The sequence below is a fragment of the Anabas testudineus genome, chromosome 14 (assembly GCF_900324465.2).
Source record: "Anabas testudineus chromosome 14, fAnaTes1.2, whole genome shotgun sequence".
Taxonomy (NCBI): domain Eukaryota; kingdom Metazoa; phylum Chordata; class Actinopteri; order Anabantiformes; family Anabantidae; genus Anabas; species Anabas testudineus.
This window is the reverse complement of record NC_046623.1, coordinates 6,708,393-6,731,417: the sequence shown is the minus strand read 5'-3', so window position 1 is coordinate 6,731,417 and position 23,025 is coordinate 6,708,393. Positions and strand designations below refer to the sequence as shown.

At 40.3% G+C, this 23,025-nt stretch overlaps 2 protein-coding genes across 8 annotated transcripts in view; one reads left to right on the top strand and one right to left on the bottom strand.

Moving 5' to 3' along the window:
• Positions 1 to 507: 507 nt before the first annotated feature.
• LOC113170196 (vascular endothelial zinc finger 1-like) lies at positions 508 to 12,109 on the bottom strand. 2 transcript variants are annotated; one of them, XM_026372173.1, is made up of 5 exons: positions 12,013 to 12,109; positions 6,162 to 6,913; positions 3,017 to 3,086; positions 2,759 to 2,921; positions 508 to 2,654 (listed from the first exon to the last, which is right to left on the bottom strand). In XM_026372173.1, exons 1-5 carry the CDS (start codon positions 12,043 to 12,045, stop codon positions 2,284 to 2,286), a joined length of 1,389 nt encoding a protein of 462 aa, XP_026227958.1. In that variant the 5' UTR covers positions 12,046 to 12,109; the 3' UTR covers positions 508 to 2,283. The 2 variants fall into 2 exon arrangements, with proteins under 2 accessions (XP_026227958.1, XP_026227959.1); XM_026372174.1 differs by having other exon boundaries at positions 508 to 2,624.
• Positions 12,110 to 15,375: 3,266 nt separating this feature from the next.
• LOC113169555 (unconventional myosin-XVIIIa-like) overlaps positions 15,376 to 23,025 on the top strand; it is a 57,504-nt gene continuing 49,854 nt past the window's right edge. For 2 of the 6 annotated variants that reach the window (XM_026371067.1, XM_026371065.1), the window contains exons 1-2: positions 15,376 to 15,505; positions 16,740 to 17,856. In XM_026371067.1, the coding sequence (XP_026226852.1) occupies positions 16,876 to 17,856 (981 nt within the window). In that variant the 5' untranslated portion in view covers positions 15,376 to 15,505; positions 16,740 to 16,875. Of the gene's footprint in view, positions 15,506 to 16,739; positions 17,857 to 22,283; positions 22,410 to 23,025 lie in introns of those variants that run through there. The other 4 variants (XM_026371061.1, XM_026371064.1, XM_026371063.1 and 1 more) reach the window with 4 other exon arrangements.

The window sequence follows — 23,025 nt, the reverse complement described above, 5'->3', positions numbered from 1 at the left end:
AATTTAAGTATTTTACTTATAAAAAAAAACATTAAAGTATAGGTCCTGCATTCAATATGCAAAGTTATTATCTGCAAGATGTAAAAATAAAAGTATTCTTAAAATGTTCCTTTCAACTTTGTAATATTTTATGCAGTATTTTAATACTATGACATTATTAGATTGTTAAAACTGATATATACAGACTACAGTAATACTGAACAGTACTTCAGACGTGAACACATTTGATAGTTTTCTTTTATTTAGACAACCCAAATAAAAGGCACATAACATTGCGCATGTTTATGTAATAATTTGACAAACGTACATTTAAAAAAAAATGTAGGAATGTTTGACCTTTCTGCTAATCAGAAAGCCTAGCCTCTCATTTATACAAAATTACCATTGTTAATGTTCTAATACAAAAGATTTATAAAAAAGGTTATCTTATCTTTCACATCTATCGTAACTACCATATCCTTAGAACTAAAATAGTTTTGTACAAAGATATACATTCAACTGCTTTCACAAGGGTGCTGGAATTTTCAATCTTTTTTTTTTTTTCCTTAAAAACTCCACATGAAATGTTGAGTTGATCACATTATTATCGTATCAAATTTGGCAAACAGGCTATTATAGTTTATCTACGTAAATGCATAAGAACAACAACAACAAAAAAAAAAAGCTATACTAATATTTTGTTTAAAACAAACCTTGGGAGAAAAAAAAATGACAAACATGCATATTGCATTTTCAGTAGAGACTGAATCAACTCAAAGAGCTGCAACACTGGTAACATGGCATTCATTCAAAAATAGTTCATGTTCAACAGCTAGTGTTTGGGGGGTGGGGGTGGGGGTGGGGTTCATGCAACGTCAATTTTTGTCCCATTACTTTAATGGTCATAAACTTGCATTTATCTCAAACTCCTCCAGATGCTGAGCCACATGACAAAAATGCAGCGTAAAACTGGACTGGACTTTAAAGGAAGTGTAAAAAGTACAGCATGAATCCTATTTCCATGTAAATGATCATTTCAATGGACGGCTATGTTTCTAATGAATCATTCTTGGACTTTCTGTCCGTGATGGAAGTTTGTTTGAAAAGAACCATGTTTGAGATTTATGGGCTTTTATGTGCGCTTCCTGAGTGAACTGTCCTTAGTATCATCTTGGGCTATCAGTGAAAAATGATAATAAAAAAAAGAAAGTGTACAGAAGAGTCAGACAGAACTACGTAGTCACCAGTGTGATGACAGTAACAGCCTGAAAAAAGCTTCACTACAAGGCCAGGCCTGTTACTGTTCAGCCACTAGATGGCCCTCAAGTGTTTGGCTAATCAAAACCATTGAGCCTCCCATTTGATCTTTGATAATACTGCTGTTCACCTGTTAGTAGGATATGCTTTCAGTGCAAGACTGATTTCATTCTGACTTCACGGGAGAAAAAAAAAAAACTAATCAAACAGTAAAAACAGACAAATAAAAACAACCCTTTGTGTTTCCATACATATAGAAAACAAAGTACAAATATTTCATAGTCAAGAGGACAGTGTCGAGATATCCGCCTGACTGACAAAAGCCAAAATTAAAACGGTGACATGAAAATACATTACTATGTCAACTGTACAAGTTAGTCACTGTACCTCAAGAGCATACCTACTATCTGAGAAGAAAAACAAAAGCTATAGCACTGTGAAAAAATATTCTTCCATGCATGTGGAAGCTGCTGTCCCTTTTACTAGACTCATTTCCTATAACATTAAATAGTGATTAGCAGGCTATAGTTAAAAGAAACAAAACAACAACATACAAAGTAACACCCAGAGGCTTTGGGAGAGAACTTGCAAAACATCAAAAAGAGCAACTTCTTGTTATTGCTTCAGTCCATCTCTCATCTCCCAGTTACAAAAGCACAGATGTGTTTTCCTATGGAGTCCTTAAGGGTGCTTGAGGAATCCCCCTCTTCTCATTTGTCATAATACAAATCACAGTTTCATTCTACCTGACTACACTAAGTCTTACAGTTGTCCTGATTTCAAGATAAATCCTACTTCACTTCTATTCAAGTGTCCTGCATCTCATGTAAGTCACTTAAAGTTAGTCGGGGCGCGCGGTCGTGATGTCGGATGAGCTCCTGTCGTTAGCACGGCTCACGTACATTTTCACTTCAAGTTCTTGATGAAGTAAACGTGGTTTAGGGAAGATGGAGCTGGGCTTCAGGTGGAAATTTACCAGGACAGGTGTGGTTTTGTTTCACTTCATTTTCCCTTTCTTTCTGGCCAGTTCAATGCACTCTCTTCTTTTTACCAAGGTGGGGAAGAAGGCAAGACTTGGGACAGAAAAGACATGCTGTCCACTGGCCTCATGGCGATGTTCAGCGGGCCGGCTATATTCATAGGCATGGGGGTCGTTATTGCGACTGGGTGGGCGATATTCATGGGCGCTGTGGCAGGGATGTTGACGGAGGTGATGTTGACGGGCCCGGTGATGGTGACTGGGTGCTGGAGGCTGACGGGTGACGTGATGTTGACTGTGTTGGTGCTAATGTTCATTTGTGCGGCGATGGTGACAGGGTTGTTGTTGTTGTTGGAGTTGCCCCGGTTCATCGCTGTGGTAATGGGGGCAGACACCGTCACAGGGGTAGCTGAGGCAGAATTGCAGACTTCGTTACCATCTGGAACAACAGATTCCACATTTACTCCCCATACTACAACCAAAGGAAGCCCATTTTAAGTGCATTTAGCAGTTATTAGTGTGATGTTAAGAAGTGTGACGTACCTTTGTTACAGGAGTTAAAGTTGGTCTGTCCGTGAGTCTTCAGATGGCTGGTGATGTAGGCCGCACTGAGCATCTTCCCACAGATGCTACAGGTCACCTTGCCTTCATGTCTGATCATATGGGAACGGAGTCGGTCTTTGGTGGCAAAAGCAGAGGTACAGGCCTGTAGGCGCACAGCAAACAAGGTCAGAGGTCAGTCAAGTACAACAACAATAATGATGATGATGATAATTTGGAACGGACAGTAATGTTTCTTACCGTTACTTGACATTTAAACGGCCTTTCTGAGGAATGCACATGCTTCACATGGCAGCTCAAGTGGTCCGGCCTAGATTTAAAAGGAAACAATAATTTTATATTTCATATTTGGACAGTAGTGCAGAAAACTCAGGATAAGGATTGAACAGAATTACAGACAAAATATTCTTGAACCACAACGAGTCGTCTAATTAGTGAGTTAACAATGTAGGTCATTTCCAAAGAAACACACCAACATTCATCAGCACCAGTTTATAAGTAAATATGATGTTCACAACCTTTTACCATATCAAGATAAAAGTATCTGTTGAAGCATACTGATGCTGAAGCTCTGTGTGCTTTGAGAATGAAGAGATGGCCACAAAAAAAAAAAAAAACCCAAAACAAAACATGAAAATTTCAGTCAATGGCAGTTAATTCTCCACGATCAATCATGCATGAATTAGTTTGACCTACTTCCAATAACACACCACACTAAAATTGTAAGCTTTTAGTTTGCCTTTTTGTTTTCTTTTAAGCACATTATGTTTTGCATTATGTTATCTGATTATTTTCCAGCATCCGGGAAACATTGAGAGAATGATAATGAGAATTTCTGTGTCTTCAGTTAGTGGTTTCCAACTGATTTCCACTGATATTTCTATCTAAAGGATTAGCAATACACTATGTAGGCCACAATGTTCATGTCACTTAATTAAAAACAAGAAAAAAAACAGCTCTTTTTTCTAATATATTGCTTTTCCACTGGACTTGAACATCTGTTGTCCTTCTTCATCAATTTGGCATCAACATGTAACTCATACCACAGCAAAAAGGTGAAATGTATCTGCTGACTTTAACTGAAATAAACACAAATTTTCATAAGTCGATGTAGTTATGATCTGCTAAAATAAGCACGTGTACAAAAAACTGTCTTTGCACTGTTAACCTAAGGTTAAAACAACAACAAACAAATATGGTTCACAACACATTCCACAGTGTTTATCCGCTGTATAATTTACTGTGTTCCCCGCATATCAGCAGTTGCAAGAAAACAGCTATTTGCCTCTTGACCTTTACAGTGAGACTCCGGCACTCAGAAACTCTTCTTGGCACCGATCCTCTTCTGTTGCTTGTTAATTCTAGTGAAGCTGTGAGCTGAATCATGTTAGAAGTGCCATAATGGAGTGAGTAAGGGCTACAACATTGGCAGCTGCTCCCAAACCGGAAGGTTTCATGCTGCTGGATAAAACAAAGCAAAACAAAACAAAAACATAACAAAGCAAATGAGGAGTCAAGTAGAAGCTTCTCAATGATGCCATGAACCGGAATTGAGTTTTTTTTTTTTTTTTTTTTTTTTGTGTCCTGCTGACGAGAAGAGCAGACTCCAGACAGCGCCTGCCTACAGATCTGACTGAGTGGCAGTGAGTCAGAGTCCTGTTATTCAGTGCCCATTCTCACTTTCCAGTATGCTGATGAATCCCTACTCAACGTCACGGTGTTGGAGGCATGCCTGAAACTGCCCTACACAGCACAGTGCTAATGTTACAGCTTGGCCAGGGTGCACTGCTGATGTTTTTGTTGAAGTTGTGTTGCAGCACAGAGCTCGTACGCTGTTGCTCACTCAACACTGTTCTACGCACACACAATAACATATTTTGGCTAATTTAAGAAAAATGTGAAATGTTTGTGGAGTTGCGAAATTGTTATATGAACCCATCGCAAGACCTTGATTAACAAAGTATTTATTCACTACATAGTAAACGTGTTGACCTGAACATTACCGCTTGGTTTACAATTCCCAGGGGAAAGGGAGTTTGTGACGTGCTGGCGGGAACCGCAAAGTGACAAGTGATGCCTCCCCCTCCCTTGATACTCTACCACTGGTGCTCTCCCATGTGTGACTGTTTAAACATGTGGTTGAAATGGCAAGGGGGGGGTCAACACAAGTACAAATGTGAACTGATTTGCACAACTATAAATATGGCTATACAATCGATCTTCTATATGAAATGGTGGTGCAACTGAAAATACCACCAGCTTAATCCAACTGTGGGTTGTTAAAAGCAATAGGATCTATGATCAGTGAACTTTCGATAAAGCAGAAATAAACAAACAGGATCTGGCAATCTTTGTTAAAATAAGTCCTCTCTTTGTATTCACTGCCAAAAAACATAGTAATTAACAAAATTTTACAATAGATTTAGTCTAGCAAGCATGTTTTTTTTTTTCTTGAATCAGCAAAGGTTCTGCTTGGACTGCCAAGTAGACAGTCAAAATGTATGTTTGTTTGAATTTGTTTATCATCATGTTATTTCTAAATTCCATGCAGACAAGTCAAGACTTTTCTCTTTGACCCTGGAATGCAACCATCAGAGGGTGAAATTACTTTTTGTCTCCACGCCCATAAGAATAAATTAGATCTAAGAAGCATGCTTCCTGTTTACAGTAGCCTTGATACTTGTTGATTGAAAGCATATGAGCAAGTTCTAAAAAAACAAAAAACAAGCTATTTTACATTTGCCCCTAATGTCTCACGAATGTTGTATTTCTCACTATTGTCCCGGCTGTTGATCCTCGTGCCTGCACAGATTCACAGGCCTAGATAACCAGCGATGAGGACATGATACCCAGCAGGATCCCACTGGAGAACACTTGTGGTCATGTTTGTCCCAGGCTGGGCTTGTCTTAAGAAGCAGGTTTACTGCACTAGCTGGATAAATTTGGTCTAAGAGAGAACAGAACAACTTATTCCACTACCTTGGGAGCTATATGAGGAATGTACAAAGACATCTGATGCGGGTAATTTTAGCTCTCTATGAAATCTGTTGCCAGCACTTGACAGCCATCTATTGCTTTGAGTTTGCCAAAGTGAATCCCTATGAAATGTTGGACTGGCTGTATGATTATATAAAGGAAATAATAACTTCATATTAGAGATACAGGAAGCAGGAAAAGTAATTTAATGTTTACCTACATTCTGTAGAGATTGTTCAAAAATTGTCTTTGGTATTTGAGAGCTATGAAATCAAGTGTAGAAAAAAACAAATGCAGTTTCCCACAAAAACACTGTAAATGAACCCTTAAACAAAACTCCTTATTTACAGCATCTGGCAGAATGTTATAAGCAGTTTAACTGATAGTGGCTCATAAACGTGACCCTTACCTGGAAAAGCCTTTCCCGCAAACTGAACATACATAGGGCTTGTGGACTCCGCCGTCGTGAGAGCGAACATGGTAGGTCATTCTGTCCTTCCTTTTAAAGCGTTGCTGGCAGATGGGGCACTCAAACGGTTTCTCATCCGAATGGGACAGCTTGTGGCGATTTAGGTGGTAAACATCACGAAAAGCCTTGCCGCACATCTCACACCCGTGGTTTTTCTTGACAGGCTTGGCAGGCTTCTTGGGGATGTTTTGCTGCTGCACATTACCCATCGCAGGCGACGTCATGATACTTGTGCCTGAGGAAACGGAGGTGGTTGCTGTTGACAGGATGCCTGCTACTGTGGAGATGTAGGAAGGTTGGCCGTTGTTCTCTCGTGGCATGGTAGAAATCATGGGTACCATGGTGGGCGCTGTTTGGGCTGTCTTCTTTGGCCGAGACACCATCTTGATACCGGTGTGGCTGGACTCATGACGCCGCAGGTGGTAGCTGTCTCTGAAGGCCTTGTTGCAGTAGCCGCAGACGAAAGGCGTTTTGCCTTTATGTTCCTTCTTTATTACAGGCACTGGTGGCCGCGCACCTCCTCCACTGGCCACATTGTCTTTGAGGAGATCGGCAGCACTGGAAGGTGGCTTCTGGTCTATGTGGATGGGCAGAATGGGTTTCTGGTCAATTTGTTCAGCTCCTGCATTAAGAAGTGGCAGCAGGCTGTTTTGGGCAACCTGGTGCTGGTGGTGGAGGGCTTCATTGGCCTGCTGTTGAAACACAAGGACACCCGTTTACACACACACATTTTCGGTTTAGCCAAGATAAAATCCAGACATTAAAGAAAAGCAGCTAGTGACACTGACCGGTCGACCACTCGTTCAAACACTAAATTATGTTAGAGGCATAGAAGCCTCCAGTTTACCTGCCGGAAGGCTTTGAAAGCAGGCTGCAGAGCTTAGTTAAGTGATATAGTGAAGCTCAATTGTGGGTCAGTAAAAGAGTGAAGTGCATGCATGTGTGCACACACAGTTCATTAAACTGGCCAAAATAGTATAATCACAGTAATACAACCACTTACTGAGAATGTGGCCTACCACATTGTGGGATATTGGGTTATGTGGCTACAAACCAATGTCCACTACTCCCACAACAAATGGGGGGAAGTGTCTGTGTGTAGTTAGCAGCAGCAACAACCTGTTATGTTTCATTCATTTTCCGGGGCATGTTTTTCTCTGAAGATGATGGTTAATGACAAATGACAGTAGGACAACTCAAAAGTGTTTCTCCTGACATACAGTATAATATTGTAAAATTAGTTTTAGGTAAAAAAAATCCTTAGGTTGGATAGTTTCTAATACCTGATGTTTTTTAAGTCTACATTTCACACATGAACACAGCTCAGATAGCTTTTAATGAGGTGGGTATACCTTTCATTAGTTCCCCTCAAAGCCACTGCCACAGATCCATCCAAAATGATTAAAATAGCCATTACATACACTATTTGGAGGAATGGATGTCCTCTGCAGTTCATTAAGGTTAACTCTGCTGTCATCTCACAGCAAACGGCATTATTTCTCTCATACCATACCTTTACTTAAAAATTGAATCACAGTTCATACTGTTCTTTCAGCAAACTGACACAGTCAAGACAACAGTGTTGTCAACTACCAGCAAGAAGGGGTAAGGTGAAATACTTGACCTTTCCCTTTGAGGTTCAATCATCCATCGAAGAAGGCCAGCCAAGGAACGAGTTGCAAAGGAGGAGGCAGGGACTAGCAAAGAAAAATGAACCACACAATGCCCTCCTTATGTCATCTAGCCTATTGTTCAGGACACAAATCTGAGCAGTGATGCACTCAGGCCTCAGCAGGGGATCTTTGTATGCACATCTTCATTGATTTGGCTCATCTATTCATGAGACAGGGACATTGTTTATCCACACACTACTCAGCTAAACTAGCCGTCATTCCCTCATAAGCAATAGGACCTGGGAACTCATGGAGAATGCCACCAAGCCTACCCATCCATTTGTCTAAGCACCCGTTCACACTTGCCACCTTCCAGGATTAGTCATCATCATGCCAATGATAACCCGTCCGCTGGCACACCAGGGGTGGTGGGGAGGCTTTATGTTTGGGTGGGGGGGATACCAGCTGGGAACTCTCTTTGTGAAGCTTGTGAACGGCAGACATAGCCACTGCAGACAGCCTGGTCTCTATACAGAGGTGCAGGGCCTGTAAGCTGCTGTGCCTTCATGCAGCTCTGACCATTTTGACACAAATGCGCTCTGACAACTGGCGCTGCTCCCTCATAAATAACATCAAAATGGAGGGAGTGTCTTGATGGCTCCACGGGCCACTGTAGATTTGAACTGAGCTCATGGTTTGAGTCAGATTATGTGTCTCTTTTCACTCTTTTGTGCCAGACTCTACAGCTGCCCACCAAAATCACAATTAAAAGAAAATACAAAGGGAATGGAAGATAACAAATCAAAATGGAGAAAAAAAAATCTATATATAATCAAGTTATTCTGATAGATGTTAAGTCCCCACTTTAAACTAATTTTATGACTTTGTTCTAGGTTTTCCTTCTTTTTTTTTACTAGTACTGTAACATCTAACTGCTACTCACTGAGCAGAACAAAGTTTGCACAAAACACAGATGTAAAGATATATGAATACAGCAGAGGTCCAGTGCCTTACTTATTGATGCTATAGACTGTAAAAACAGGTATTTTAACTATGCTAAGGATGGAAACAATGTTTTATTGGATGTTTTGATACAATCTAATTTTTCAACATATGAGATGGCAAAATCAGCTATTTCTTAACTACTTGCTATATTGTTCATGTCTTAAAACATCTAAAATCAATAATAAAATCAAACTTATGCACACATTTCCTATCTATGAAATAGGCTAATAAGTTATTATTTTTTATTTTTTCGACTATGAAACTGGCAGGTGCTCTGAACTAGGAAGACAGAATGCATAGAAAATATAAAGAATGACTTATGGGACAGAGGGGACAAAAGAAAAGACCCTGCTGTACTGATATTCTTTGGGGATTTAACCCAAATGTTCATGGTCAAAACTGAAGACCCAAACTATGCCTAAGACCAAATAAGGTTTTTTTTCAGTTACCTACTGTAACATGTTTACCTTTTGCTTAACCAGTGCACACAGGGATGAGAACATCTGGCGCAAGGTCTTTAAGACTATAATATTGACTAAAGGCTTGATTAAAGGCATTATTAGTACAGCTCGGATAAACTATTTTGGCTTGTTTTAGCAGGAAAAGCACAGGTGTAATTGATGATCGACTGTGTCCCGGCACAAAGATTTTAATCTAAAGTTTAACTAACAATGCAATGGCATCAGTCTTAATCAGATAAAGTCAGTGAATAGATGGAGAATAAACATATTGTCCATTTATTCGCCGCATTTGATAGATTAACAATGACACATCAACAACATAGCCCCCAAATGCAGAGTGCATCATCAACAGCTTTCTCTAATCCATGTTTATACGTGTTTTGCAACAGGCCACTGTAATTAGTTTGCAATGAGATAATATTTAAAATATTTAACATTCTTAGTTTGCTGAACATCACGACAAGTGCTTTGGAAAATTGCCCAAGCTCTCTGGAATTAATGGATAAACAACATTTTCTCTAATTTAATCTGTCATTTGAATATACTTAAAGTGTTTTCTTCAGTCCAGCATTATTACTTTCTCACTTTGGGGCACTTTACAATTTTCCTGTAGCATTTTGTATCATTACTAGTTTATCGGTGTGCATTCCAGAACCAAAGTGCTCTAAAAACATGATTCACAACTGGTCTTTGCTAAACCAAAATGAATAAAGAACCTTACAAATATTTCAAGTTTGTTAAAATATAGCAGGCGATAAAGCGGTACTTAAGGTAATATTCTACTTATGACACAACAGTGTGGCAAAGTATTTAACCAACACATTCATCAACATCTTTTAATTTACTTCTCTAAATTAAGTAGGTGATCTAAATATCCTTATTTGATGTGAAGTTATTGATGGCAGTCGAATGAAATATTTTTCTTATGTGGAGTGGCTGGAAGAGCAGCACACAGATTGACAAGAAATTGACATAGTAACAATATGAGGTACATAACACATGCAGGGCTTGTCTTGGCTAGACGCCAGATAGTGCACAACAAACCACAATGTCCATCTGTCTTTTTAATCAGGAAGAAATTGTGCTTAAAGATGTGGGTAAGCGATCGGTGCGTTACAAATGTCAGAATACATGTTGCAGCTTTCTTAAAGCATCCCACAGTGGGCTATTCTAACCCAACACCAAGCAGAGAAAGCGTTCACACTTGATTATTGATGTTAAATCTCATCCTGCCCTTTGATAAATGTTGAAAACTATATGATTCTCCAGGATTAAACCTTTAGGAGTGACCCAATCACTGGTCTCCCTCAAACCCAGCTATAGATATGTTATTAATATATTTACTTGATCAGTTTTTCAGTGAATTAAATGGCAGTAAATACAGGTTAAACGTGTTATTAAGGAGGGTATATGTTTGGTAAGGAAATCAAAGGGAAGAACTTGACCCTCAGTAGTAAACATCATATGAAGCAGCAAGAAGTCAGTCATCATAACTTCAAAGTTGTATTTTTCTATTATTTACATCAGACACAACTTCATAGATGATGCTAAGAAAATTATTCTGGTGAAGACTTGTTGAACTGCAGAATGAAAACACACACAGTCTCCAATAAATAAAAACAACACAACAACAACTTGTACTTCTCGTTAGATCTCATGTTCATGTTGAGCTAAGTAAGCCGGTGGGAATCAAATATTTCATTCATCCCACTGAACAATAGTCTTCCATCTTGGCACACAGTAAAAACCACTAAACCGTGGCACATATCACTCTCTAAGGTAGCACCCAGTCTCTGGCTGAAAATGGATTTATTCATTGCGTGCAGTCGTTGCTAATTTCAAATCGGCGTCCTCGCTGCTAGTGTTAGCCGACGATGTTGTGTGCATAGTTTGAATTCCTATCTACCGCGGTCACCAAAATAAATAGCTAGTTAATAAACACTCCGCTGTACAGTGCTGGTCACCAAGTCGTGTAGTTAACGTTTGATTGGGGTTTGCAAGCTCCTAACGACAGCCTCGCCCAAATTAAGCTAAATTAGCTAGCGAGTTGCATGGAGCCAGTCTGAACACCGTTAGCTAACTTGGCTAGTTGCAGTCCAACCGGCTGAGGCAAGCGGAAAGTTCACAGCAGACTTGCGAATGACCATTGGTAAATCACAGCAGCTGATAACATAAGTATACACGCATCCAGTTAACGCGAACCTCTTCAAGTCTCTATCTGTGGTCTTATCGGCGTTACAATTCAAATCTACGCCGGCGATACATCTGATTATCCAACGGCTTCCGATCACAGCCTTCAGTCAAAGGGGGGAAAAACAGGTCTGTCTCGATTGTAACGGTGCAGTGGCGTCTGCTGCTTCAAATCATTCCGCATGTTTTGCTGGCTTCGACTTGGCAAACAAACTTAAAAATCATAAACGCTGCCGACAGGTTTCCCACCCGCAATCGAAATAACAGCACGACCTCGAAACAACCCTGATTTGTTTTTTGTTTTTTTTATAACACTCGTTGTGAAGAACAGATTTTTTTGTTCTAGCGTCATTCCCAAGCCTCACAGCTGGAAGCCTGGATTCATATACCATTGTTTTGCTTGGTTACTTGATCTTGGCATTACTCGTTTAAAACTGGTTTCACAGCCAACGCAGGCAGTACTTACAATGTTAAGGTCGTTTTACGAGCTATCCCAGTTTCCCTCCTAAACAGTCAACTTACTTGAAACAGAAACGTACTCCAGCTCGGCTCCATTTCCACACTTACTAATTCTGTAGGAAACCTAGTAGAAGCCTACAACAAAGCAACCAAACATGGCAGTTGAAACAACTTCCGGTAACCTCGAGGGCTGTACCATTCTACATACTATTTTGGGGGTATTTCCTTCAGCTAAAATAATTACTGTCGTCGTTTACTTGATTTAAATAATATAGACATATAAGTAAAGCTTTTTAATTAGAAATTATTTTGAAATATATTTGTTAAATACAATCAAAATCCCTATTCTCCTATCACGAAACAAATTAGTTGTAGCGTGTTTTCTGAATCCGCCCCCTCTCCCGGGTGATTTTTTTGCTGATTCCTCGAGTGGCATTTGTTATAGTCGAGTACTGTCTCATGTGGTTGTTGAGCTGTGATCGGGTTTTAGTAGCAGACTGTCCACCTGTATATGAAAATTAGAACTGAACAGGGGCATAATCTGTTTTACATGTATGTGGCCCTTTTTCGGTTCCATAAAGAAAATGGTTTCAGTTTAAACTGTGCGCCGTGCAGTTTATTTTCATTCACGGGTTGGGGATGAACGGAAACGCATGAATTGCTTCCAGTGGACCATGGTTTACAGTCAATCTGTCCTGTTTTGAAAAATACACCACCTGAAAATTAAGTCAGAACTTCTTAGAATATTTCCTACAGAATTTGATGCTAATGACTTTACCCCAGCATCCTGAATCTCGAAGTGATGAATGAGGTCCAGTAAATGAATAGGATTTTATAATATTTTTGTTTATGTTGACCAAAAACAGTTTTGTTCTTTACTGTGGCAAATCATTTATCATCAAGCTCTATGAATAATGATTAACTAACATGTCTTAGCCTTAGAAAGAGTAGTACCTGGAACTGCACTGGAAATGAATCATTGCTGCCATGTGTTATCCTGATGTTTTCATATCTTTCAAAGATGATTTCACATTACACCTTAGTAATGTGTTCATAAAGGAAAAAAGTGGTTTCTGTGAATCTCATTTAAGAACTGGTACCTCTATTGGGCAGGGTTATATAACATGGCAGGCAGTAATGAATACACATCTGTGGTTAAGTGACACCTACAACTTGTCCACAGCCAAGAAAAAAAAAAAAAAAAAAAAATACAGAGCCTCTGAAATTACAAGAACAGCAGATAATGCCAGATGACTTTCAGAAGCACCAAGTCCTATCCTGGAGACTCACTTTACGATTCCAGCGCATACATTTTTATGTGATAGCTACATTTTCATTTACAAACTAATTATATATGGTATTGCTTCCCCTGTCCTTTTTCCATGGTTGTAGGAAAATACTTAAATAAACAAATTAATATTTAAATAATAATAATAATGGGCAATAGGCTTAAAAAATAGCCTATATAATAATTTGTTTGAAGAGTTAAAGCTAATTAAATGTACAACAGGCAATGCACGCAATGCACATCTGAGGACCTCTTTATAGGTACATAAAAATATGATCATCATAACAATTGTTTACAACACAAGGTACGTAAACATGTTGGAATTTCGGGATTTTCTGCATGAATTTGTCATAAAACGTTATGTGATCTTCATCTAAGTCAAAAGTATTAACAAATATCATGTGTGTAAAATAATAACACAAAATCTGATCTTTCATGTCTTTATTGAGAACAACCAAAAAAATATCATAGTGCTAGTGGAAAAACTATGTGTTATAACAGTAACAGTGTTCTAAATGTCATGTAGCTAAAGAAGAACTACTCTCGACGACCAAAAGAGCTTGTTCAATATTTGTTGTTATTATTTTATTATTTACAATTTCCTGCTGCTTTGTGTAATTATTTAACAGTTTTTCAGTGGTGAGAAAAGGTATGATTCAAGTTTCAAGTGCGAAATGTATGCATTTTAGAAATTAATTAAAGGTTGGTAAAGGATTTGAGTTTATTACTTAAACACTTTATCCATTTAAAAATCTCATAGTAAGACATTTCACCAAAGTTCAAAGCAGAATGTGACATATTACAAAATGTCAGTTAGAGGTTTCCTGGTCAAACTGAAACCCCCAAATTGAAAGTGAAAATGCAAACACTTCATACACCCTCTTCTTTGGTAAAGCTATCGTATTGGGGGATTTTTATGCCCCATAGGAGAACAGGGTGAGTGAGCAACTCTGTGATTATGATTCAGCTGTGGCTGAAAACATTCTTGTTAATTGTGATTCTTGTAAATAGGAGACTGGTCCACATTCTCACGGTGGGTCATAACTTTCCCAGTTATTGGCAGGACATGGCTGATTATGCTGTTTATCTTCTGTATCCTGCTTGTGGCCCTGGTAGGGGATGCTCTCCACAGTAATAACCAGTTCAGGCTTACCTGCATCACCCTACGGCCTGGGTGCAATAATGTCCGCTATGACACATTTTGCTCCTGTCTCCCTTAGTTTGTTCTTGTCTCCACACCTTCTGTCTTTTATATTGTTGCAAAAAAAAATGGTCAAGAATGAAAAGGTAGCTGTTAAAAAGGATAAAGTGGTCACACTTGAAAGGGAGAGACATTTAACAGGGGATAAAGAGAAAATCTTGGAAGCCGGCAGTCCTTATGACAGCACTCCTAACAACAAGAAGTGGAGCTCACAGGAAGGGGAATGTGAAGTGGGGAGCCAGCTGGAAGAGGAAGTGGAAGACGTAGGAAAAGGACACAACAGAGCTCTACAACAAAGTACTGCTCATCTACATCATACGTGCTTTGTTATGCTCCTCACTGAAGATCAATCCTCCTCATAGTTCAGTATTACTTATTTGGACTGCAGACCACATCTACCATGTCCTGTGAAAAACCAATGCACAGCATTTGCATTGAGGCCATGTTACTCTTAATACAACCATAGCTGAAAACATGTGATTGTGTCCTGGCAGTGACTTAACTACACCTGTGTCCTGTGTGTTCTGGTTCAAGTAAACAAATAGACCAGGAGGGGTCACTGCCGTCCGGTTTACACTAGTGCTGCCTTCAAATGTTGTTGGCATTATTAATCTTCATAGCTTTTTAAACACTCACGACTTAAATATTACTGTATGAGGTAAATGTTAGATTAGTCTCCACACACGACAAGTTACGTATATTCTACTTATTGTCGTTGAAAGGATAGCTTATGTTAAAAGCCTGGTTTGGATTTTTATATTCACATAATATATCAAGTGCTGTTGACTGTGTATGATTTAAACGATTTCGATTGTATTCAACCTTTTTTATATTTCTGCTGCAGCAAGTTCATTACACACCTTTGACTTTATCAATGCAAAGCACAAAGGTTAGCTGCATCCACCTTGGGCAAATATGTGACCGGGTGCTGCTGGGAGTCGGAACTTACGGCAAGCACGTGAAGGCATCACTAGACCATTTCCTCTCACCTAGTGTCAATTCCAAAGAGGGAAAATGCTCCAAACTTCCAGAAAGACAACAACGCTGTCATTTACGGACACTTCCAGGTAAGTCACTATCGGCTCTGCTAGCAGTAGAAACTCTCTGTTATGATTCATGAATGGCATTTTTTTTAATACTCTACTGAAAGTGTTCCCTAAGGCCACCGGTGCTAAAGAATGAGGGCAAGCAGCTTAAAGGGAGAGCATTACGAGCAGGCTGTGGGCTAGTCGCTGCAACGCCGGGTGAAGTGCAAGTTTAGACAAGAATACTCTGTCATTTCCCTCCATTTAACCAGCTATGACATTACACACTAAATGACGAGGGGTGTAAAGTCAAGCTTTCGGATATGTTGTGGCCACTTTGACCTCAGAACACGTGATGAAGTGTGGATTGAAGTGCGATTCTTCTGTCTGGCTGCAAGCTAGGTGGACACTGAGGTTGGAGTTGTTCGCCATCGCTTTCATTGGGATGCTGAGCACTGGGCTGCAGCACAGAGGATAGAAAGCTCTTATGCAGGACAACTTAAAATATAAAGTGTCCTGGAAAAACAAACAAACAGTGCATGCAGGTTTACAAACTTGTCCCTATATATAGTCAGCACAGCTAAATCACAATATGTGTTTTCACAAATCGTGATTAATGGTGGCCTGGGTCATAATGTCTGTGGCAGGACTCTTTATAGGAAGCTGCTTCTCTTCAGAAAGAATAGAAAACACACCTGCCAAAGGGCACCTCAAGCCATACCTCCTCTTGACTACTGCAGTGTCTTACTGACGGGGGTTACCAGCATGAACTATCAAACCCCTCCACATGATCCAAAAGATGCAGCAGCCCGACTCGTTTTTGATCAACCAAAAAGGACAGGTTACAGCGCTTTTCAGATCGCCGCACTGGCTTCCTGCAGCTGCCCGCATCAGGTTCAGAGCCCTGACCCTCACCTACAAAGTGGTCAACTTACCGGCACCTGCTTGCCTGAACTCCCTCCTCCTGGTCTACAGTCCCTCACACCCACTGCCCCCGCACTCTCAGCATCTCTTAACCCAAGTTATGTTGCACTACAACATCAAAAAAGCCCTTCTTACCAGACTATGTAAGAATTGACATTGCTTTTCTTGTCATTGTATTGTGGCGTAGACGTGTGTAGTAGGAATTATGTTAAATGTTAGTACTGGGCTTTAAACTATGGCAGCAGATGCAACTTCCTTTCCGGGTGAGGATTATTATCGCACTAAACTGCCATACAGTATTATTCTCGCAGCAAATGTGGCCTAATGTTTCTCTTTCTTCCTCTTTTTACAGATGAGGTTTCCATGTCCACTGTCTTTCCGATCACTTTTGTGAGACTCTTACCTAATAGTGAGGACAATTTAGGTGAAACAGTCCTCGTTTTAACAAATTCAGATTGGTAAATATAATACACAAAACAAAATAAATCATGTTTCACCTAATTAAGAAAGACAAGGAGAAGGAAAAGGAGAAGGACCTGAGCAAGAAAGAGAAGAAAGACAAAAAAGAAAAGAAAGACCGCATGTCCCAGGCAGAGTTAAAGAGCCTGGAAGAGATGAGCATACGTAGAGGCTTCTTCTCCCTCAATCGTGGGAGCTCCAAGAGGGGCTCAAGGAGCAAGTTGGAGATCTCTAGTCCTATCCCAATTAAGGTGCCAAGTAACACCGAACTGTCTCTGACAAACCTGGAGGCTGAGCGTCTTCACAACACCCTGGAGAAGGGTGTAGGGAAAACCAACGCAAATGCCTCTGGTGAAGATGTGAAGGGAACTGAACTGGAATATCATCGCACCTCCGTCAAGGAGAGAGCAGCCAAGTTTGGGGAACTGGCCAGGTTGAATTCAGTGGGAGGCCAGAGGCATGCGTCTGTTTCAGAGAGTGGCAAAGAAGACAGTGTTTTGGTTTCTTCAAATCTTTCTGGGCAGAACTCGACTACACCTTCTTTTCAATCCCACCCCAACCCAAAAGGCATCAACGAGGTTGACATTCCTGAGCTGGTGGAGAGGACCTTCCCTGGTGCAGACCTACAGTTGCCCACGCTTGTTGCCCCATCATTACCAGACCCAAGAGAACTTGAGCTGCAGCGGCGCAACACTGGGGACTTTGGCTTCTCTTTGCGTAGGACCACCCTTCTAGACAGGCAGCCTGATGGAGGTGTATGTCGACGGGTTGTGCACTTTGCCGAACCAGGTGCTGGGACCAAGGACCGGGCTCTTGGCTTGTTGCCCGGAGACAGGCTGGTGGAAATAAATGGGATCAATGTGGAGAACAAAATCAGGGATGAGATCGTGGAGATGATCCGCCAGTCTGGAGAATCAGTACGTCTGAAGGTGCAGCCGATTTTGGAGCTGAGTGAGTTGAACCGCAGCTGGCTGAGGAACACCCAAGGCCTACACAGACAAGTCTTTGATGTAAGTAGTCATGCTGAATCATTTTCACTCTTCACTTCACAAATTCCATCTTCACAGATTCAGATGACTGTTTTTTTTTTTTGTTGGTTATGATTTTACCTGGAATTTTGTGACAATTTCAGACACTGGGAACTCATTCTCCACCTTTACATTGCACTGATGAATAGTTGGTGTTGTTATTGTGCTTTGATGAAGTAGCTCAACAGTCATACTGCCAGGCTCTTTCATCACGATTGTAATCCGACTTTTAAAAGAATGTGTTATCATGCTTTATCTGGGTTTTTACATACAATTGAAGTAAAAGTTATCACCGACTAAAGGAAATGGCATTTCCATTGTTCTGGTATAGCGGTGGTGTTTCTTCCTTGTGGTTTTGCACTTGCACATAGTGGATTAGAAATATCTGGCTCATGGGCAGAACTGTAATAATACTGGTAATGTGCTTTTGTGGTTTTATGTATGGGGGAGTGTTTGTGTGTGTGTGTGTGTGTGTGTGTGTGTGTGTGTGTGTGTGTGTGTTTTTGAAAGAGAGCATGTGTTCTGGTGTATACATAATCCCCTCCTCGCTCCCCCCCTAGTCCTTTGACACCAAACAATAGGATACTGGGGGATACAACGGCCCAAACGCCACCACAGCCCATGGCCATATGGTGTTGGAAGACTTGGCTGACAGCCCATTCAGTTCTATCTGCTTGAATAGTTATGTGAAACAAGTAGAGGAGCATCAAGTTAAACTCTTTATTAGCCAGCACAACACGTGTTCTACTGTGGTTCCAAGTAGAACTGGAAACTATACCGTTATTTCAGGTGTATTAATGATACTTTCACAGTGTGAAAAGTATATATTTTTTTATGTTATGTGAAATGTAAATATATTAGTGACGTCAACGTTTATTGCTTAATCCAAGTGGTGGGACAAGTTGCACTGTAGCAGGCCAGTGTTGCAAAATTACCACATTCGAGCAGTGACAACAGAGACTTTAACCATACCAGTGTTACCGGTTTGTACTTTTTGAAGGATTTGCTCTTTTGAGAACCACGTTTATCTCATGTGTGCTAGTCTGATTATTAGAAAATTGCACTGAAAAGAGAAGTGACAAACAGGGCATGCTTTAATTTACCTGAAATGTTCCATGTTAGGCATAGTTTTATTCTCTTTTACCCATGAGATATGATTTTGAACTAATGCGGACTATAGGAATGAGTTTGTACACAGCCAGAGACAAACATAATGTGCTTAATGTGCTTCCCCAGAGAAGAAGCTTGTCTCCCTGTCTGACTTTGTCCTACATTTAGCCAAAATTGATCATCATTGTTAGACAGGCCATTTGAAAAAGCAGAAAATGTGAGTGTGAGACTGACCCAGAACTAACAGCACTATTTATAGACAGTTATAAAAAGATCTGGATACTAGTTCTAGAGACCGACCATACAGTTAGATACCGTGCCACAGTATGTTAGAGTTTTTGTAGTTAAACATTATTAAGAATGGTTAGATGAAGTTTGATATCACTCCCTCACCTTACTGTCTGCTTAAATTACAAATACATGAAGGAAACTGTTTCTGCAGCTAAAATATTAATAAACGCTTAACCCTGAATGCAGGAGGTAAAGGCTATCATGGCTCTTTTTTTTTAGAGGTTATCTAAAAACAAATGTATCTATATGTTGTGGCATTTAATTATTTACATTGACTATTTTATGGTTAGGAACAGTGGCTTCTTGGAGTCTTATCGTTGCTGTGAAGCAACCTGCAGTGATCTGTCTAAATGCAGTGACAACACAATAATACAGTTTAAACTATAGTCTGCCTACTGTCTGTTCTATCTCCTTTATCTGATTCTTTTTTTTATTACACTGCCCGTCCAAAAAAAAAAAAAATCAATAAGTTTCAATAAGCTTCTGCAATGTCTCAACATTTATTTATTCACATTTATTAGTAAGATGCCGCCGCTGGATTCAGATCACAGCTAAAACACAGTTTGTATTACGACACCAAGATGAGATGCCAGCCACACTGGGAGCACCACGTTTTAATGTTAAAATAACAAGTCACTTTTGATTGTGAATGAACGTTTCCTCTTGTACCTGTGCATCACTCTCTCGTCCTGTACATTTCCTGTCTTTCTGCAGTCCACAGTTTCATTATTAGGAAATTAGCAAATGGTGTAATCTCCTCCCCAAGCTGCCAATTTAAATGACATCATCCCCATTTCCACTGGGTAGATGTTACAGAGTATTAGCACCGACATGGATTAGAACGAGGCGGGGCTTCCAGGGATAATGCTTTTTTGGTTTATGATGAATGCTACACTGAAGATGTAATCTTTCCACTTTCCTAATATGTGTTAAATATTTCACCTTTTAATTATTTCCTGCATTTGCACATTCACTGACACGAGTTTCACAACCTTTATGTGACCTGTTCTTGTCATCCTAAATGATCGACTGTGACTGTTTCGACTGCAGTAAGTCAGACATACTTGACATTCCCGGGTGTGTAACAGATACTCTGAATGAGACAACACTTGTCAGACACACCTTGTCTTGTCAGCTGTAAGCACAGGTATTAAAAGTCTGATTGGTTATTTGTTCCTTATATTGGTGTAGACACAATATGTGCACTGTTTGTTGTGTATGTGAATATGAGTTGGTTGTTGGCTTTCCTGTGCAGCACAACTCCTGGTTTCTGTGCATGTCGGGTTTATTTAGTTTGGAAATAGTCTCTGTCACAGTTATCAGCGATAGTTGTTACATATTGTTTTGCTCACAACATCCACAGGTGAGATAACACCTGAGTTTAAATTTGCTGCCCCTAAATCATCTTCATGTGGCCTACTTTCAGAGAGAAGTCCTGGTTTTCAGGCCCATTTACTATTACTGAGTCAAATCTGGGTCACATCCTGGAATTCTATGAAGCAGTCAAAGGACTGTAGACTTTGACCTCTCGATTCATGTATGTACTCTTTCAGCAGCAACAACTAAACGAAATGGATTACGTTTTAAGATTATTATTTTCAGGTTTCATAATTGTGTTCTTAACTTTTCTGGGCATATCTATGTTTTTCGTTTGCTTTGTTCGCTCCACCTTTTCTAACAGGATCTGCAGCTGAGATAAGCAAGGCTTAGGTAAATAAGCACACATCAGGTATTATTGTGGGAAAACAAAAACGTACAAGAACGATATACAGGACATAACATATAGTATGACATCATTTTATAATGCTGCATTATATAAAACTTAATTAAGTGGGTCAGAATCTGTACAGAGGCCTTAATCTTTGGTCTGTGCTGTGTGGACAAACAGCCGTCACAATGTTGTGTCCCAGTAACTGACTCTGGGGATTAGCAGACTGTGCTAGATAGGCCAGCTAGACGGTGTGTTTGGCTGGATCTTGCTGAGTGAGAATACTTTATTTGAACTAAGCACGAGGAACAAACACCTTCCATCAGATTGTAGACTGTTTTACAGGAATGCTCTTCTTTTGCACTTTTAAAGCTAAAGTATAGAAAATAGTTCTTTGCTGGGAATGAAACCCTTAATTCAATTAATACGGGGAAAAGAGTGTGTTGTAATGTAACTAGCCCAGCCAAGCCTTTCGCTACATTTCCTTGTTTTTCCTTGCGTCACTCCCTTGACCAATGAGCTGAGTGCGTGCCTCCAGGTAGCTCGCCCTTTTACCTAACTGGTTTTACAACAAGTTTTCACAGATTATACATTTTAAACCATGTCTGTGTCTAGTCTGGAACAACTTTATGAAATGGAAGATGTGGCGACTGTTTGACGCGACGTTCTTGCCACAGTACAATACAACATCTTGAATTTAGGTCAGTAGTGTGTCTGAGCACAACAGGCTGTAAACTAGAGAAATGAAATGCATTGTTTAACAGCTCCCTCTTGTGGTGCAGCGGTGACACACAGCACCTGTCCTTGGATAAATTCCGCTGTCAATTCGGTTTGTCTTTAGAGAGACGCTTCTCATGACAGCCTTATGATACATTTAATGGAGAACAGTTGTTTTTTTTTCCTGGGTTGTGTTATTGCTGGGGGCAGATGGAAGGCTAAATAAGCTTTCAATCAATTTGAAGTCAGTTTGGGGTAGAATTGTTGCACTTAGGACTGAGCTACAGATCTGAATCATCTTTCTGTTGCATTAGTGTCATTTTTCTCTATCCTATAAATAACAGTTTATATAGGAACTGATGTGGGAGACTGGCTATCTGATTCCTTGTCACAGAGACTATTGACTGGCAGGGTGTTAATTGACGTAGTCCTGCAAATTCTATTTATAACTCCTCTGTATTTCAGCAGCTGTCCTCCTTCTATCTCCCTGCCCAGCTGCTCTCACATTACCCCCACTCCCCCACTCCTCAGAGCACACTTTTACCACGCTGTGCTGGCTGTGACCCCACCCTGGAGGTTGCCCTCCCACTCACTCAGGACTAGCGAGTGTGTGCTCTTTCCAGACCCAGGTCTTACCCTGCCTTCGCCCTGACTTCACTGCCCCAGAGACGGAGCGAAGATTGGAAGGTTAACCAGGCCTAGAGAGAAGGTAATGGGCTCCGGCCTCTGGTGGACTGTGTGTGTGGTGAGCAGTGTGATCTGCTCATGGTGTACATGCTCTGCTTAGCAGTTCTATTTGGGCTCTGATGGTGTCTCAGAATGGCCTCCTTTGCTGCTGAAACTATTTATAGGAGTGGACTGATGAAAGCAGGCCTACAGATAGTGAAACACGCTGGTGCTGTCTCTTCAACGAGGAAAAGTTTAAGTTTTAAAACAGTTAATGAGAAGTTAGTGATAGCTGTACTACAAATTTGATCAAGTTGGATTTTTTCTTGGCCTGTCTGTATCGTGGCGTGTAAAACTGTAAAAGCTCTAGGCTTGTTTGTTTGATTCCCTTGTCGAACAACTGTTTACCGTGTACTGCTGGCTTTAATGTTTTTCGGTGTTGGCAGTTATTTCTGTCTTATGCTTTCAGATTGATTTTGTGTCATCATTACTAGTAAAACAAATGACCAACGCTGTATGTAATCATTTAAGTGCACCGACTGTGGTAAAGGGTCGTTCTTCATACATAGTTATAGCAATTGATTGAGAGTAGGGCCCACATATAATGTGTAACATTACAGCTAATGATTCGGGGCAGTGTTTGCAGTGCGCAGGTCTTG